General features: G+C 43.2%; 1 protein-coding gene across 2 annotated transcripts in view; it reads left to right on the top strand.

Annotated features, from left to right (window-relative positions):
* KPNA6 (karyopherin subunit alpha 6) overlaps positions 1 to 15,264 on the top strand; it is a 685,221-nt gene that overhangs the window by 422,822 nt on the left and 247,135 nt on the right. For both annotated transcript variants that reach the window (XM_078680680.1, XM_078680679.1), the window contains exon 5: positions 6,481 to 6,575. In XM_078680680.1, the coding sequence (XP_078536806.1) occupies positions 6,481 to 6,575 (95 nt within the window). The remainder of the gene's footprint in view (positions 1 to 6,480; positions 6,576 to 15,264) is intronic.

Below are 15,264 nucleotides of genomic sequence, written 5' to 3' on the forward strand. Positions count from 1 at the left end.
ATAGCGATCATCATGAGGTCTGTAACGTCTGTCTATCGCCAGAACACGACGAGTCGACCTGCACAGCTTGTGCATCCTTCTGATCGAAGAAGACCATTCGGGATCGGAGGGCACGTCGACACGAGATGAGAAGAACGGCCCAAGCACCGGAGGCCATTTTCGAGGAGGAGAGCGTCGAAAAAAGACCTCTCCGAGGGCGAAGACATCTCCATAGACGAGGCTCCACTCGCCGCCGAGGAAGACTCGCCTGATCTCCAGATCATATCAGAGGCAGAGGACTCGGATGACTTGATCCCATCTCTCGCCCCTGCACAACAGACACTACCCAAGCCAAAGGCAACGGTCAGCACTCCGCCCATGGGGCCCAGTCGAGACCGAAATATTCCCTCAAACGGGCTCGGCTCCGAGGAAAACAATGACGCCAAAACCACACGTGCCAATTCCACCTCTTCCATCGGCACCGAAGCATACACATCCTTAGACACCGAAGCCAAAACGCCCTTCGGTGCCCAAAGACAAAGATCCTTCGGCACCCAAATCAAAAAATGCACCGGTGCTGAAGCCAAAAACTGTACCGGATCCGCAAAAAGCTCCTGCTCCGAAACCTTCCTGTTCCAAGAATAAGGATGGGAAGCCAGCGTCCGATGCCTCAAAGCCAACGAGACCTGCTTCCACTCCAAAGACTCCAACCTCGGTACCAAAGACTCCAAGGCCTGAGTCAGAGACACCTAAACCCTCTAACAAGCCTACCAAGCCAAAACCACCTTCGGCACCGACAAATTTGCGACGGGACACTAATGCCTCCTACAGCAAAAAAACCCACAAAACAACCCCTATCAGCACCGAAAAAATCGACGCCGAAGAAGGTTGCAGAAGAAGAAGAATTGTTTAGACCAGATCCTAAACAAGAGAGTCCATATCAATCCAAAAACTGGACATGTGGAAGCTATTCCTTGCAAGAAGAGACCAGCACACACACCACTTCTACCTGTGGTTCCTGCCAAAAAGAAAGATTGCGCAACTTCTCCAATGCACCCTTCCTCTCCTTCACCTTCTTCCTCTCCTATCCTTCATTACATTTCACCTGCAGTTTCTCCTGTTCAATCATCACACCACACTGATGAGTATGATCTAGGTGGAGGGAATGACATAACAGAGCCAAATGCATACCCTGTAGATGAAGATATCAATGCAGACACATATCCTAGAGAGTATGATTTATATGACTTTGCATCACACAATGTGCCCGACATTCCTGATCCTCAATCCTACCCAACAAAACCTTCCCCTCCAGAAGATAGTATTGGGTTTAATCATCTCTTAAATAGAGCTGCCCTTTACCACGGGGTTTCAATGCCCTGTGATGCTATTGATGAGGATTTTTTACTTGATACATTTGAGCAGTCACAAAGGTCTACGCAAATACTACCCATGATCAAAGGAGTCATTAAGCATGCTCCAGAAGTATTTAAAGACCTGGTAGAGTATTAAATCCAAGAATAGAAAAGAAATATAGACCAGCACCATCTGATCCAGTCTATATTAAGGCACATCTGCCACTATACTCTTTAATAGTGTCCAATGCACGGAAAAGGGCTAATTCCCAGACTTCTGGTGACACGCCCCCCTGACAAGGAATCCAAAGTTATTGATGCGTCAGGGAAACGGATTGCTGCGCAGGCTACAAATATATGGCGCATAGCAAATACACAAGCCATGCTCTCACGCTTTGACAGGGCTCACTACGACCAGTTAGAAAAACTGCTAGAGCACCTCCCAGATCAATACAAAGATCAGGCAACAGAGCTCATACAAGAAGGCAAATTAATATCTAATGCCTCAATTAAATGTGCACTAGATGTAGCTGACACATCATCCAGAGAACTCAATACTAGTGTTCTACTCAGATGATATGCGTGGTTACCCATTTCGGGGTTTAAGACTGAGGTTCAGACTACCATCTTGAACCAGCCCTTCAATCAAAACCAATTGTTTGGGCCGGAAGTAGACACTACACTGGAAAAGATGAAGAAAGACAGAGACACAGCTAAGTCTATGGGTGCATTACAATCCGCGCAGACTAGAAGTTCTTTTCGCTGCTCCTTTTATAGAGGAGGCTCTAAGCAAACCGGCGCAGATACATCATCATCTTTCAAAACTCACACACAGACCTCCTCCAACAAAAGCTACTTTAGAGGAGGATACAGAGGCAATAATAATAAGGGAAGAGGTAGAGGTAACAACAACCACCACCACTCCCAAACAGTGACTTCCCTCTGCCTCCCCTACAGCATTCCACTCCTGTGGGGGGCAGATTATCACAGTTCCTACCTGTCTGAAATTCCATCACAACAGACAGGTAGGTGAGACAAATTATCCAACATGGCTACTGCCTAGAACACACAGCAACCCCCCCAAACATACCACCCAGGCAGCGTCCAATGTCTACAGACCATATGACTCTGCTTCAACAGGAAGTTCTAGCACTTCTACAAAAGGATGCTATTCAATTAGTTTCTTTAGAAGAACAGGGAACAGGAGTTTACTCCCTGTACTTTTTAATCCCCAAGAAGGACGGGACACTACGGCCAATTCTCGACCTCTGGCCCCTCAACCATTACATACAATATGATCATTTTCACATGATCACTTTACAACAAGTACTCCCACTACTACAACAAGGCGATTTCCTCAACGTTAGACCTAAAGGACGCCTACTTTCACATTCCCATACATCCTGCTCACAGGAAGTATTTAAGGTTTGTCATACAAGGACAGCACTATCAATTCAAAGCCCTTCCATTCGGGGTCACAACAGCACCAGGAGTGTTCACAAAGTGCTTAGCAGTAGTAGCAGCACATCTCAGAAGACAACGGATACATGTCTTCCCTTACCTAGACGATTGGCTCATAAAAGCAAAATCATACAGTCAATGTGTCCAACACACAAAGCAAACAATTCAAACACTGCACGACTTAGGGTTTACCATAAACTACACCAAGTCGCACCTAGAGCCTTCACATGTTCATCAGTATCTAGGAGCTACCATAAACACATCTACAGCTCTAGCGTATCCCAGTCCAGCCAAGATACAGAGCATTCAGACCTTAGTCTCCATTTTTCAACACCAGCAGTCTCTCCAAGCCAAAGTGTTCATGAGACTAATAGGCATGATGGCATCTTGCATCTTCATAGTTCCACATGCAAGACTGCAAATGCGTCCGTTACAGGAATGTCTAGCATGACAATGGAATCAGGCTCAAGGTCAGCTCACAGACTTGGTGTTGGTAGACGACCGTACATATCGCTCTCTGCAATGGTGGAACACCAAAAACTTGACAAGTGGACGGCCGTTCCTAGAGCCTGTTCCACAAATAGTGCTCACAACAGACGCATCCCTCACAGGATGGGGAGCCCCTCTCTTACAATATACCATACAAGGCCAATGGAACAACCAACAAAAAGTGTTCCATATCAACCATCTAGAGCTGCTAGCAATATTCCTAGCACTCAAAACGTTTCAAGTTCAAGTACAAAACAAAGCTGTCTTAATCCAGACAGACAATATGTCAGCCATGTACTATATACAAAAACAGGGGGGGGGGGACACACTCTTTACAACTGTCCCAGCTCGCGCAGAACATTTGGAGATGGGCCATTCCTCAAAACATACACCTGACAGTAGAACACCTTCCAGGAATTCACAATCAGATAGCAGATCTGTTGAGTCGACAGTCACAACAGATTCACGAATGGGAAATACATCCACAAGTGCTTCAACCATTCTTCCAAATGTGGGGGCATCCACCGATAGATCTGTTTGCCACCCACAAAAACGCAAAATGTCCAACCTTCGCCGCCACGTTTCCATTCCCACGGTCGGAAGGGAATGCGATATGGATGAATTGGTCAGGCAGATTTGCGTTCACTTTTCCGCCTCTCCCACTCATTCCACTAGTAGTGCGCAAGCTCAGACAACAGTCTCTCAAGCTAATACTAGTAGCTCCCACATGGGCACGCCAGCCGTGGTTCACCACACTACTAGATCTCTCACTGGTTCCACATCAAAAGTTAAAGCTCATGCCCTTGACACAGAACCATGGAGAAATAAGACACCCAGAACCAAGCCAACTGAATTTGGCGATCTGGCTCCTGAAGTCTTAGAGTTTGGTTACTTAAACCTACCACCAGACTGTCTGAACATAATTAAGGAAGCTAGAAGACCCACTACCAGAGCGTGTTATGCCGCTAAGTGGAAAAGATTTGCAATATATTGTAACAATAATCACATTGATCCACTGGATGCTTCCATCCAAAATATCATTTGTTACCTTTTACATCTACAAAGGTCTAATTTGGCTTATTCTTCCATACACCTGCATCTGGCAGCAATTGCAGCCTATTTACAAAATAGGCAACATCTATCTCTCTTCAGAGTACCTGCAATAAAAGCATTCATGGAAGGATTAAAACGAATAATCCCACCTAGGTTACCACCTGCTCCAGTATGGAACCTAAACATTGTCCTTACAAGACTTATGGGCCCCCCTTTTGAGCCTTTACACAAGTGTGAATTGCAATTCCTAACATGGAAAACTGCTTTCCTTGTTGCCATCACCTCTCTCAGAAGGGTTAGTGAAATACAAGCATTCACAATACAAGAACCATTTTTTCAAATACCTCCTAATAAAGTGGTTCTTAGGCCTAATCCAAAATTTCTGCCAAAGGTTATTACTCCTTTTCAACTTAACCAATCAGTAGAGCTACCTGTGTTTTTCCAAAACCCAGACTCTGTGGCAGAAAGGGCTTTACACACCTTAGATGTTAGAAGAGCCCTGTTATACTTCACAGATAGGACTAAATCCTTTAGAAAGACAAAACAACTATTTGTATCTTTCTCTCCCCCACACAAAGGCAACCCCATCTCTAAGGGGGGGGATCGCCAGGTGGATTGTAAAGTGTATACAAATATGCTATCAAAAAGCTAAACGTACACTAACAGTTCCTCCTAGAGCACACTCCACTCGCAAACTAGGAGCCTCAATGGCTTTCTTAGGAAATATACCACTAGAGGACATATGCAAGGCAGCAACATGGTCTACACTACACACCTTCACTAAACACTATTGTGTTGATGTGCAGGCTAAACAGCAAGCTGCAGTGGGCCAAGCTGTCCTTAGAACACTGTTTCAAAATACTGCAACGGATACAAGCGACCACCGCTAATGGGAGACACGGCTGCACAATCGATCCAAAAGTGTACGATCTGCAGCTCATATTCCTCGAACGGTAAATGCTACTTACCAGTATGCATCTGTTCTTGGCATGTAGAGCTGCAGAGCCGTACACGCCCTCCCGCCTCCCCGGGACTTGTATCCGTTCCAGTTTTCATCTTACTTAGATGCACATGCATGGACATCCTTTCTCTTTACTTCTACTAACTCCATCATTTCCCATCATGGCGAAAAACAATCTGAGGATGGAGTCGATGACCATGCGCAGAATTGTCCAAGGGAGGAGTCACCTATCTCGTGACTGCAAAGACTTCTTCCAAGAAGACAACAACCTGCAATCATCCGAGCCCAACACCAGGTGACGATATATTGCAAAAGTGTACGACTGCTGCTCTACATGCCAAGAACAGATGCATACTGGTAAGTAGCATTTTCCTTTTGGTTAGAGGTTAGGACTGGTTTTGTTGGTTAGTAAATTCTGCAGTTGAGATGATCAATGTTTTCCTCAGGAAAGGCTGAAGAAACTGACCTATGAAGTGGTTTAGTGGAACAGTCAGAGTTCAAAATGAGTGAAAGACTCCATGGGTAGAAGGTATTGAGTAATGCTGTTGGTGGTCCTGTAGATGGTCCTGTAGATCTAAGTGGTTGAGATTGGGGTGAAATGTGGCGAGGTTAGTCATGAAAGCTTTTTAAGCATTCTGTGATCTTATTTTGATCGAGCAGGAGCCGGTGGTGTCTCTGGCAAAGCATCAACCCCTGTCCAGCTTTGGTGTTCTTTTAATAACTTATCAGTATGCATAGGACACTACATTATTTCTGTTTTAATATTTTTAAGACCAGAGAACCAAATAACTTGTGCTCTCTCGGACAGTGTATAACATTGTACTTTACTTGGTGAAAACAGCGAGTTGGGAAGATCTAGCTAGCATCTTTCACTGAGCTTTACTGAAAAGTGACCTGTGCATTAGTGAACCAACATCCAATTTTTGATCTCCGTTATGTGAGAAGACCAATTGCCAGGATGAGTATGGTTTTTATTTCTTCATTAAGATCTAGCTTATAATATTGCATGCTGTGAGGAGTTCTTCATGTTAGGGAAAACATTTTATGATATCTAAATATATGGAAGATTCCAACACTAGAGAAGCCAAGTTAAGTCAGTAACTGTTATGTATCCAGGATAGATGCACTTATTTGTAATACATGCTTGTGACCAGGTTGCGCCTCTCTTTTGCTGTGCTATAGAGCCAAATCCTCCAATTGATGAAGTGATCAACACTCCTGGAGTAGTTCAGCGGTTTGTGGAGTTCCTGAAGAAAAATGATCATTACACACTGCAGGTAAATAAAGTGCTACTGAGTGGTATCTTGGGGGCTCATGGTGGGGCAGGGGTATCCTTATAAGGACTAGTGCAGCCTTCTGAGAGGGATAAGGAGGGGGTGGTGCTGGTGATACAGAATCAATTAGATAACTGTAAGATTCTTCTCTGAAGGTGTAGGACATGATATTCATTGAAGACCATCAGAAAGTTTAAAGTTCACTTGTTGCTGCTAAAGAAGATGTTTAGATATATAGTCCCAAAATACCCCAACAAGAAAACAAATTCCTCCTCATTGATAACTGCAGCTCTTGGTCTCGTGCCGTTTCTGTCTCTTCTAAAACATGCACACATTTTTTTTTTTTTTTTGCAGAGTTTTATATAGCGCAACTAGAACCGAACCAAATCAGTTATCAGAGCGCTTTACATAGCACCAGTTACGTTACATGAGGACACACTTTCATTTTAACACATTGTTGCACGTGTCCTAGATGGCAGTAAACACTTTTGGAGTTATTAAAGGTTAGATATCAAGAATCTTTATCATCCCTTTTCTCGTTGTGTTAATATGTTAATTTGTACTTGACACTCTCATGAACCCATTATGACATTGTTTTTAATGTTATTTAGCATTTATAAAATAGACCGTCTGTCATGTAATGCCAATGCATTGCTTTTGGTAGCCTAGAGATGACTTAAAGATTGTTCGTAGTTTTCCATCCTAGACTTGGATTCTGATATGGTTTTTTGGTGGTATGCATCCAGTAGTATGAATGACAATGTGCTGCTTTAGGTAAATGTCGAAGCTTTAAATAGTTGTGAGGTGATGAGCGAGATCGGAGTGCTGACATATCTTTTTGTTACGTATGGATTCCCTTTGCCTAGCAAATGTATTTGATGAAGCCAAATGCAGTTCACTGCCCTAACTGGCAAATTATTGCATCTTTGGGGTGTGTTGAATGCATGTTCAGAGTTCTATCTTAAATGTGTTCTGTTGCATAGTGAGTGAATTGTGTTTCGTGGTTAACGTTGTTATGAAGATAATCGTGCCCAACAATAATGCATATCTGTGCTTTGTTCGGTGTTTTTCTTAATGTTATATAACATTATTAGTTTGCCTCTATATTTGTTTTCAAGAATGATGTATTTTGTTAACTGTTTGTTTCCCAGAAGTGCTTAGAAGTTAGGTAGTCTGTATTATTAAACTGTGGTGTTATAGATCAGGGATCTCCAACCTTTTGTGCAATAAGAGCTAATTATGGTCAATGAAAATCATCCAGAGCGATTGTTATTATTAGTGTTGTAATAGTGACTACATCAGACAAGATTATCTTAGTGGCAACAATATACAAGATTACCAACAGTGGTCACCTAAGTGAGTCAGGGTCGGTTGCCGGCAGTAAAGTAAAAAGGCTTTTGTCAGTGTGGAATGTCTGTGTAATGCATAAAAGCCATAGCTAAAGTGACACCAGTGTAATAATATGAGTAATACATTTCTTCAATACCTTATGATTTATCACTCAAATAGCAGTTTTAGATATATTTTGGGAATTCAGCAATTGTTCTCTAAACATCAGCTTACAGTTCTGACAATGCACACATTTAGATGTCAAATACACACTTTTCAATTTTGGTATACATTGATTAATTCAACCAAGCAAAATCTTATTATGTAGCAGGCTGGGCTGCAAACAATAGAGCTACTTACAGGAAGCGGGAGAGCTACCAGTAGCTCACAAGCTACTTGTTAGAGAAGCCTGCTATAGATCCTTTTCTGCTCTACAGTAACATGGCAATAGGTTCCCCAAAACTAAAACCAGTTGCCCCTGTTAAGTTTTTATTCAGATATAGTATGCTCTAGCAACCACACACCACAGCAATACAATATGTAAAGTTGGTCTCTAAATGTAACTTTCTGAAGACTGAAATGTTTGGGAGCCTCCCCTCCTCATCACTAGAGGGAGTCTTTTGGGAAGTGGCTCTAGTCACTCGAATAATCAGCTATCACTTGCAGCCCACAAAGAATAAAAGCATTTAGCTTGTAGGGCTCCTAAAATGAAACGTTCCCTGCAAACCATTCCCTCAACGAGGCTACTCTCCCTGTGCTGCTGCAATTTTGGCAAGAGACAGGGTGAATTCAATTAGAAGAGGCTTGGTGCTACTAATTGCAAGCTAAATGGAATCAGTAAGAAAGTGCCCTCTTTTTGCATGATTGCCCCCACTTTTTGCCAAACTGTGTGCTCTGGGTTCCTGCCAACCAAGTCCCCACCGCCTATGTTCTTTCCCTAAACTGCATGAAAGTAAAACCCAATTGGCACTCGTTGGCCACATTTCATTCCCTTGTAAATGGTACCATAGGTAACGAGGGCACTGTGGCCAGGGAAGGCATCTAAGGGCTGCAGCACTTATTGTGTCACCCTTAGAGGCCATGTACCTTTACACATACACACTGCCATTGCAGGCTGCGTGTTCTGGTGCAGAAGAAAGTGAAGAGTTCACATGGCACACATCCCTGTGTAATAAGAAAATAAGTCCATGCCCACTAAGTTTTTCACAATTTTTGCTTGTTTTAAGAAATTCTCAAAGGCAAAGTGTTGTGCGTACAAGCCTGTTGTGTGCTCTTGTCCTAATAGTACATGTTGAAATCCCAAAAAAACGTTACATCACTTGGCTCCAGTTACAAGCTGCACAGCATTTGTCTTGAGTTTGATCAAGTGAAAACATAACATATCTCTTGTGAGGTTGGTGCATGTGCAGAGATTACATTACCCCTGAAGAAGGGCTTTCAGCCTGAAATGCAGAGAGTCAATATCTTCATGAATAACCAGGATGTACTATTAATTCCATTGTGTTTTAAGATAAAGCCTGGATGGACATGTCTGTAGCATTTGAAGCTTGGAATGAAGTAGCCTCCATTATGAATTAAAAAAACTGATGAAACATCGAATAAATATGATTCAGTTGGAAGAAATATTGGAGTTACGTTTTCACTTGAGCAAACTTGCGACAAATGCTGTGTAGCTTGTAACTGGAGCAAAGTGATGCAACGGTTTGTTTGGACACATCGCTGTGAGCCATGCCTACAACCCACTGCCCTGGCATGGGTCAGCCACCCCTCTAGCTGGGTGCACTATACCAGTAGTGAGGGTACAGGTGCATGAGCCCTGTACCCCTACAGTGTCTAAGACAAATCTTAGACCTTGTAAGGGTAGTAATGCCATTAAGAGTATATGGTGCTGGGAGGTTGTTATTACGAATTCTGCAGCAAAATAATGGCTTTACTGAAAACTGGGAAGTTTGGTATCAAACTTCCCAGCACATTAAACCTGCACTGATGCCTGTGTTTGATTTAATTAAAGATACACTCAGAGGGCATCTTAGAGATGCCCCCTGAAAAACAACCCATGTCTAGTGTCCTGGCTGAGTGGCTTCTCGCCAGCTGGCACCACCAGACATGTTGCCGGTCTCGGGGGTCTGGACAATGCACATTCTGGGACAATGTGCCAAGCTTCCTCCCTCAGGATCGGCAGGGCCCACAAAGGGGAAGAGTCAGACTTGCTGCCTTTGTGAGCTACCCCAGCCATGTGATTCTTCCAGCAACTGGCCCCACCGGTTCTTACCCCCTCTTTGGGGGGAAGAATCGGAGGTAAAACCAAGTGAGGAAGGGAGGTGTGCCCACTTTTGCTAACCCCACCCCTCAGGTGGGGGAGGCGAGGTGAAGCGCAACTCTCATTCACCATCATCTTGCAGATGGGGGGACCCACCCAACCAAGAGGTTGGGTGGGTACCCCCATCCAACCTCTCTGTTTGGATAGGGGGACCATCCAACCAGAGAGGTTGGATGGTCCATGCACAGATCGAAATTGTGTTGCCCTTTTACTGCTAATAGCAAAACAACTTGTAGCTAAACATTGGGGTTGCGTCAGAATGCCGTCCACTGAGCAATGGCTGCACAAACTTACATACGACATACTGCAGTGAACAGACGGAACTGCATAATGAACTACAACCCAAATCCTTGAGACCAAGGGACTATCGACTAAGATTCTGTAGCCCAGCCATACACTGCACAAACTAATGCCCACAACACTGATATGGCCCATACATGGCACAATGGTACTGGAAGATGCACCCATCCTGTTTAGTACTTGGAGCATATGATGCTAGTATATGATGCTAGTATTAGCTAATGCTTCTGATGTAGTAATTTCTGTCACATGTCCTGTGCAATTCTGTAACTGAAAGATTGTACTTTGTAAAAGTAAACATAAATACAATATATGTATATCTGAGGACTCAAAACTGTTGACACTTTAATCATGTGGTCCACAGATATGTGTTCCTTAGTTTAACATTTAATGCAGTTTAGTGTGAAGCAGACCCATTTCCTATAGTAAGTAGGTGAAAAACCTTACATCATACTACACTTTTCGTGCTATGAACTATCTAAAGTCTGCAATCAAGATTAAATCACAATTTCACACATTTAGAGTACTCTAAGAGTACATAAATTGCAAAGTGATCATACTCAGGTTGTCCACATTATGTGTAGTTAGTACAGATTTGAAATGATACTGCAAAGGGTTGTTTAATGTGTGTGAAAAACATTAATGCAAGTCATTTAGTCAGGTGAAAGTTTAAGAAGTCCACCACTTAATTGATCATTTCCACATTTATAAAAACCTCTCAAGGAATCTAGATAGTAATGGATCATGCAAACCATGCTTTGTGAACAGAATTCTGTTCAAGGTCAGTGTGTGTGTGTAAATCAGTGAGAAAACATGCGCAAGCGTGAAAAGGGCATATTGGATAACAAGGCTATATATAGCTAAGATAGAAAGGAGAATACAAATCACTTTAGTATAGGTGAAAAAAACTCAAGTTGAAATATTCTGAACACAGAACAGGTAAATTGTGATGGTTGTGAAAACGAGATTGTAAGACCATTGTCAATAAGAGTAGATACCCAGTCTAACAAATGTGTACGTTATTAAATAAATCAGTAATTAGTTGTCAATCTATACTTACTATTTGAAGTTTGAAGTGACTACGAAAAGTAATAGTTAGATGTTCTCAATGTTCAAAACCCAAAGTGTAGCCGGCTGAGATAATTATATATCTGAAAGAATATAATAAAATTAATAAAAAGGTGAATGATGGATTGAGTTTAAAGCAATACCAACTGGAACCGGAAAATGTACTAACCAATCCTTTTATTGGTTCCATCCGAAGGAGGCATGTGTGAAAAGCAGCTGAACAGTTTTGATGGAAATATGTATGATTGCCTCTTTATAAGCCTATCTTGAGAAGCAATTAATTAGAATGGTTGCGGTAAGCCTAAATATCTGAAAGACATTAAATTTTGTGCAGGATGTAGAAATTGTGAGTGAGTCGAGTACAAAAAAGGAAAACTTCATTTAAAATTTAATTTGTGCGTCGTTGTAAAGGCAGAGAATAACTGGCAACCAATCTGTGGGTTCCAAGGCTGCAAGATTGGGAAGTCAGTCGGCTCTAATGTCGATGCCTCTCTGCATTGATGCTGTTCCACTCAGGAAAAAACATTGGCCTATATAGGCGACACTGCTGCACGCTAATGTTAGTTCCTTTCTTTCCTGTGGATCCCATGGATCCGGAGCTAACTCTTGTCTTGTAGACGGCTTTTTATTCAAAATACTTAGTTTGCAAGGGAAATCTCTCCTCACAAAACGACAGGTTTGAAACCCTTTAAGTACTGTTGCAAACAAATGTTTGTGACCGATCCTCATCCGGTTTGCCTGTGGTGCCTAGGGTTGAGCCATGGCTCCGAGGCCTGCATTGACTGCGCGTCGAAAGCCATATGAGACTGTGAAGCGAAACTGTTGCCAACCACCAGAAGACTCTGCTCCAAGACCGGTCCCATTCTTGGTCCAGAAGTCTAAGGAGTCGTTCCCGGGGTAGGTCTTCATTATGCTTCAGGTCTTGGGTAAGTTGAAGAAAGAAACACACAAATTCAAGTGTGGCTGTGCCGCTTCCTACCACTCATATATTCCTAAAAAGGAGTGAAGGTGTTACCATGCCTCTTGATTTTTCTACCGAAGTCAGTCATGGACTGAGCCTATTCCACAACTTGTCCCTGCACAACCTGAGTTTCTGGAGCTGTCTATGACACTGAGGCAGATGCTCAAACTTCGGATACGTACCGACTCCCTCTGTGTCATGCCTTCGGGCCCAAAGGAGCCATCTGGGAGAGGTGAAGATCAGAAGTCTCATGCCTCCGAAGGAGGCCCAGCTCCATATCAACCTCCTGGAGCTGAGGGTCATCCGCTTGGCATTGAAAGCCTTCCTTCCGTCCATTAAAGGGAGGCTGTTGCAGGTGCTTACGGACAACACCATCATCATGTGATCCTGCAAAAAGCAGGGTGGTGTGGTTCCAGGGCCCTGTGTCAGGAGACACTACTCCTCTGAAAATAGTTGGATCATCGAGGGAAACTCCTGGTAGGGAACCACCTGACATGATATTTGCTAGCCAAGGCAGATAAGCTCAGCCTTCGCCACCTATCGAATCATGAGTGGCAGTTGCATCTGTAGGTGGCACAAGGTCTCTTCCTTGAACGGGGGAGAACCTCGGTTCCATCTATTTGCCACTGCTGAGAACATGCAATGTCAGCAGTTCTGTGCGTTGGAGTTTTCCAAGATTTCTTGCTAGGTGCGGTGTTCCTCCTAGACGGGAACTCGGGACCCCTGTAGTCCTTCCTGTGCATACCAGTCTTGTCTGGAGTTCTGAAGATTAGGAATAACTGGGACCAAGTCATCCTTGTTACCCTATGTTGGGCATGGAGAGTATGGTATCAAGAACTCCTGTGCTTGAGCATCTGTCCTCTGATCATGCTGCCCTTCTGTGAGGATCTGCTGTCACAACAACAAGGCAGGGTTTTTTTCCGGGCCTTTGCACACTCCACCTTCATGCTTGAAGATTGAGCTCCACGGCTGAACACCTCCGACTGTTCGCCTTGAAGGACATTTTGCTTGCTTGGTCCTACTAGGACTTCTTAGTTTGAGCCACGTACTTATCTTTGGTGAGGCTGTATCTGATAGAGGCATCTAGCCTTGGATTCCTTACTTGAGAGCCCTCCCCAGGTGTGAGACTGCATCCAGAACTTTTCTCCCATATCACATCTACGCGCCGGTAGAGGGCACTGGGCGACTCCGTATTGCCTGCTTTTACAGGATGTGACGTCAACAGTCAATGTGCCAACATTAGTTCCTTCTTTTCCGTGCTCGCTAAGCGGATCCATATCGGTTAGGGGGGCGTTCTTGTCCTATTTTGTTGAGGAAAGAGTGTGCTTTTTGCAATGTCTTTAGGTTTAAACCCTGTGGATCTTATGACAGACAGAGGTCGATCACAGATCCTCAGACCATCTGTTTGTGGTGACCTGGAGAGCATCTAGACTCCGAGTGTGATCCTTTTTGGCGTCTTCGGCAGAAGGTATTGAGAGAGTGCCATATGAAACCTCTGGCGGCGCGACTATCTGATTTGCTCATGCTAAAATGCAGTTCACAAATATTGTCTAGGAGTACTATTTATTGTCCTACTTCTGTACATTCTTGGGAATTCACGAAATGCAAGGACATATACCATGGGTGCATTTTTGAGACTTTCTTTAATAATTGAGCCCCTAATTTGGTCTGGCGTTGACCATGACCGTTTGTGTGTATTAAAATTCTGTCTCTCTCTGTATCGGCTGGCCTCCACTGTGAGTGACAGCATTCTGCTCTTTCACATGGAGCATATCAGCAACCAAAATAGTTTTATTCGCTGTCAGTTACTATTGTGGCAGTGTGTGCTTTTGAGACCAAAAACTATTTTTGCTTTTGCCAATGTTTGTTATAATGGTGAGGGTCCTGCAGCTCCCACACCAATAAGGTTTTACAAAAAGCATGCCAAAACAAGTCCCACATTGGCAAAACAAAAAAGGTGACCACCAATTTCAGACCTTCTGGCTTTGCCAATGCTTGTTTATTTTTGTTTCCCATACTCTTATTGAAACTGGTAACCCTGATTTTCCATTATGTATATTTTTGGGAAATGCTAGCATGCATTATCACATGTTACTAAATGATGCTGCAAAGAAATGGTACCTAAACTTTTACAGTAGTTTAGCGAAATGTTTTTTTTTCTGCTTTAATTTTTTTATGAACATTTTATTTTGAAAGCAAAGAACGATCAATCTTGCTTTCTAGCGTCTACAAATATTTGCATCAAATCAGAGAGCATTCCGGGAGCATGATACATAGCCTCATATTGCTAAACTTTGAAAACGTGTGTACACATTTTTATACTGAAACCACTGTCATTCGTGCAGTCAGAGCTTAAAACATTTACTTAGAGCACTCACCATAATAATAAAGGCTTTCAATAAATGAATCATAAATACAAGTTTGAACACCATTAACATATGGACAAACATATTTCCTTAACTGCAGAACGTGCCCTTTCCTGATCCATAATGTAGTACTGCATACTGGCAGCCAAAGAGTTTGTGCTGCAGGGGGTTGGGCCTACTTGTCCTGAGGACAAAATATGCATGAAAACGTGTTGCCCTTGACCCTATACAATATGTTCTGGGTGTCTGGCTATAGGAATTCCACATCCCTGCCTCTTTTATAGATTCACATGCTTGAATCTTCCCTTTCGTCATGGTGGTCCCACGGTAACCGCAAAGTAGCAGTGT

The sequence above is a fragment of the Lissotriton helveticus genome, chromosome 3_1 (assembly GCF_964261635.1).
Source record: "Lissotriton helveticus chromosome 3_1, aLisHel1.1, whole genome shotgun sequence".
In the NCBI taxonomy this organism is placed as follows: Eukaryota; Metazoa; Chordata; class Amphibia; order Caudata; family Salamandridae; genus Lissotriton; species Lissotriton helveticus.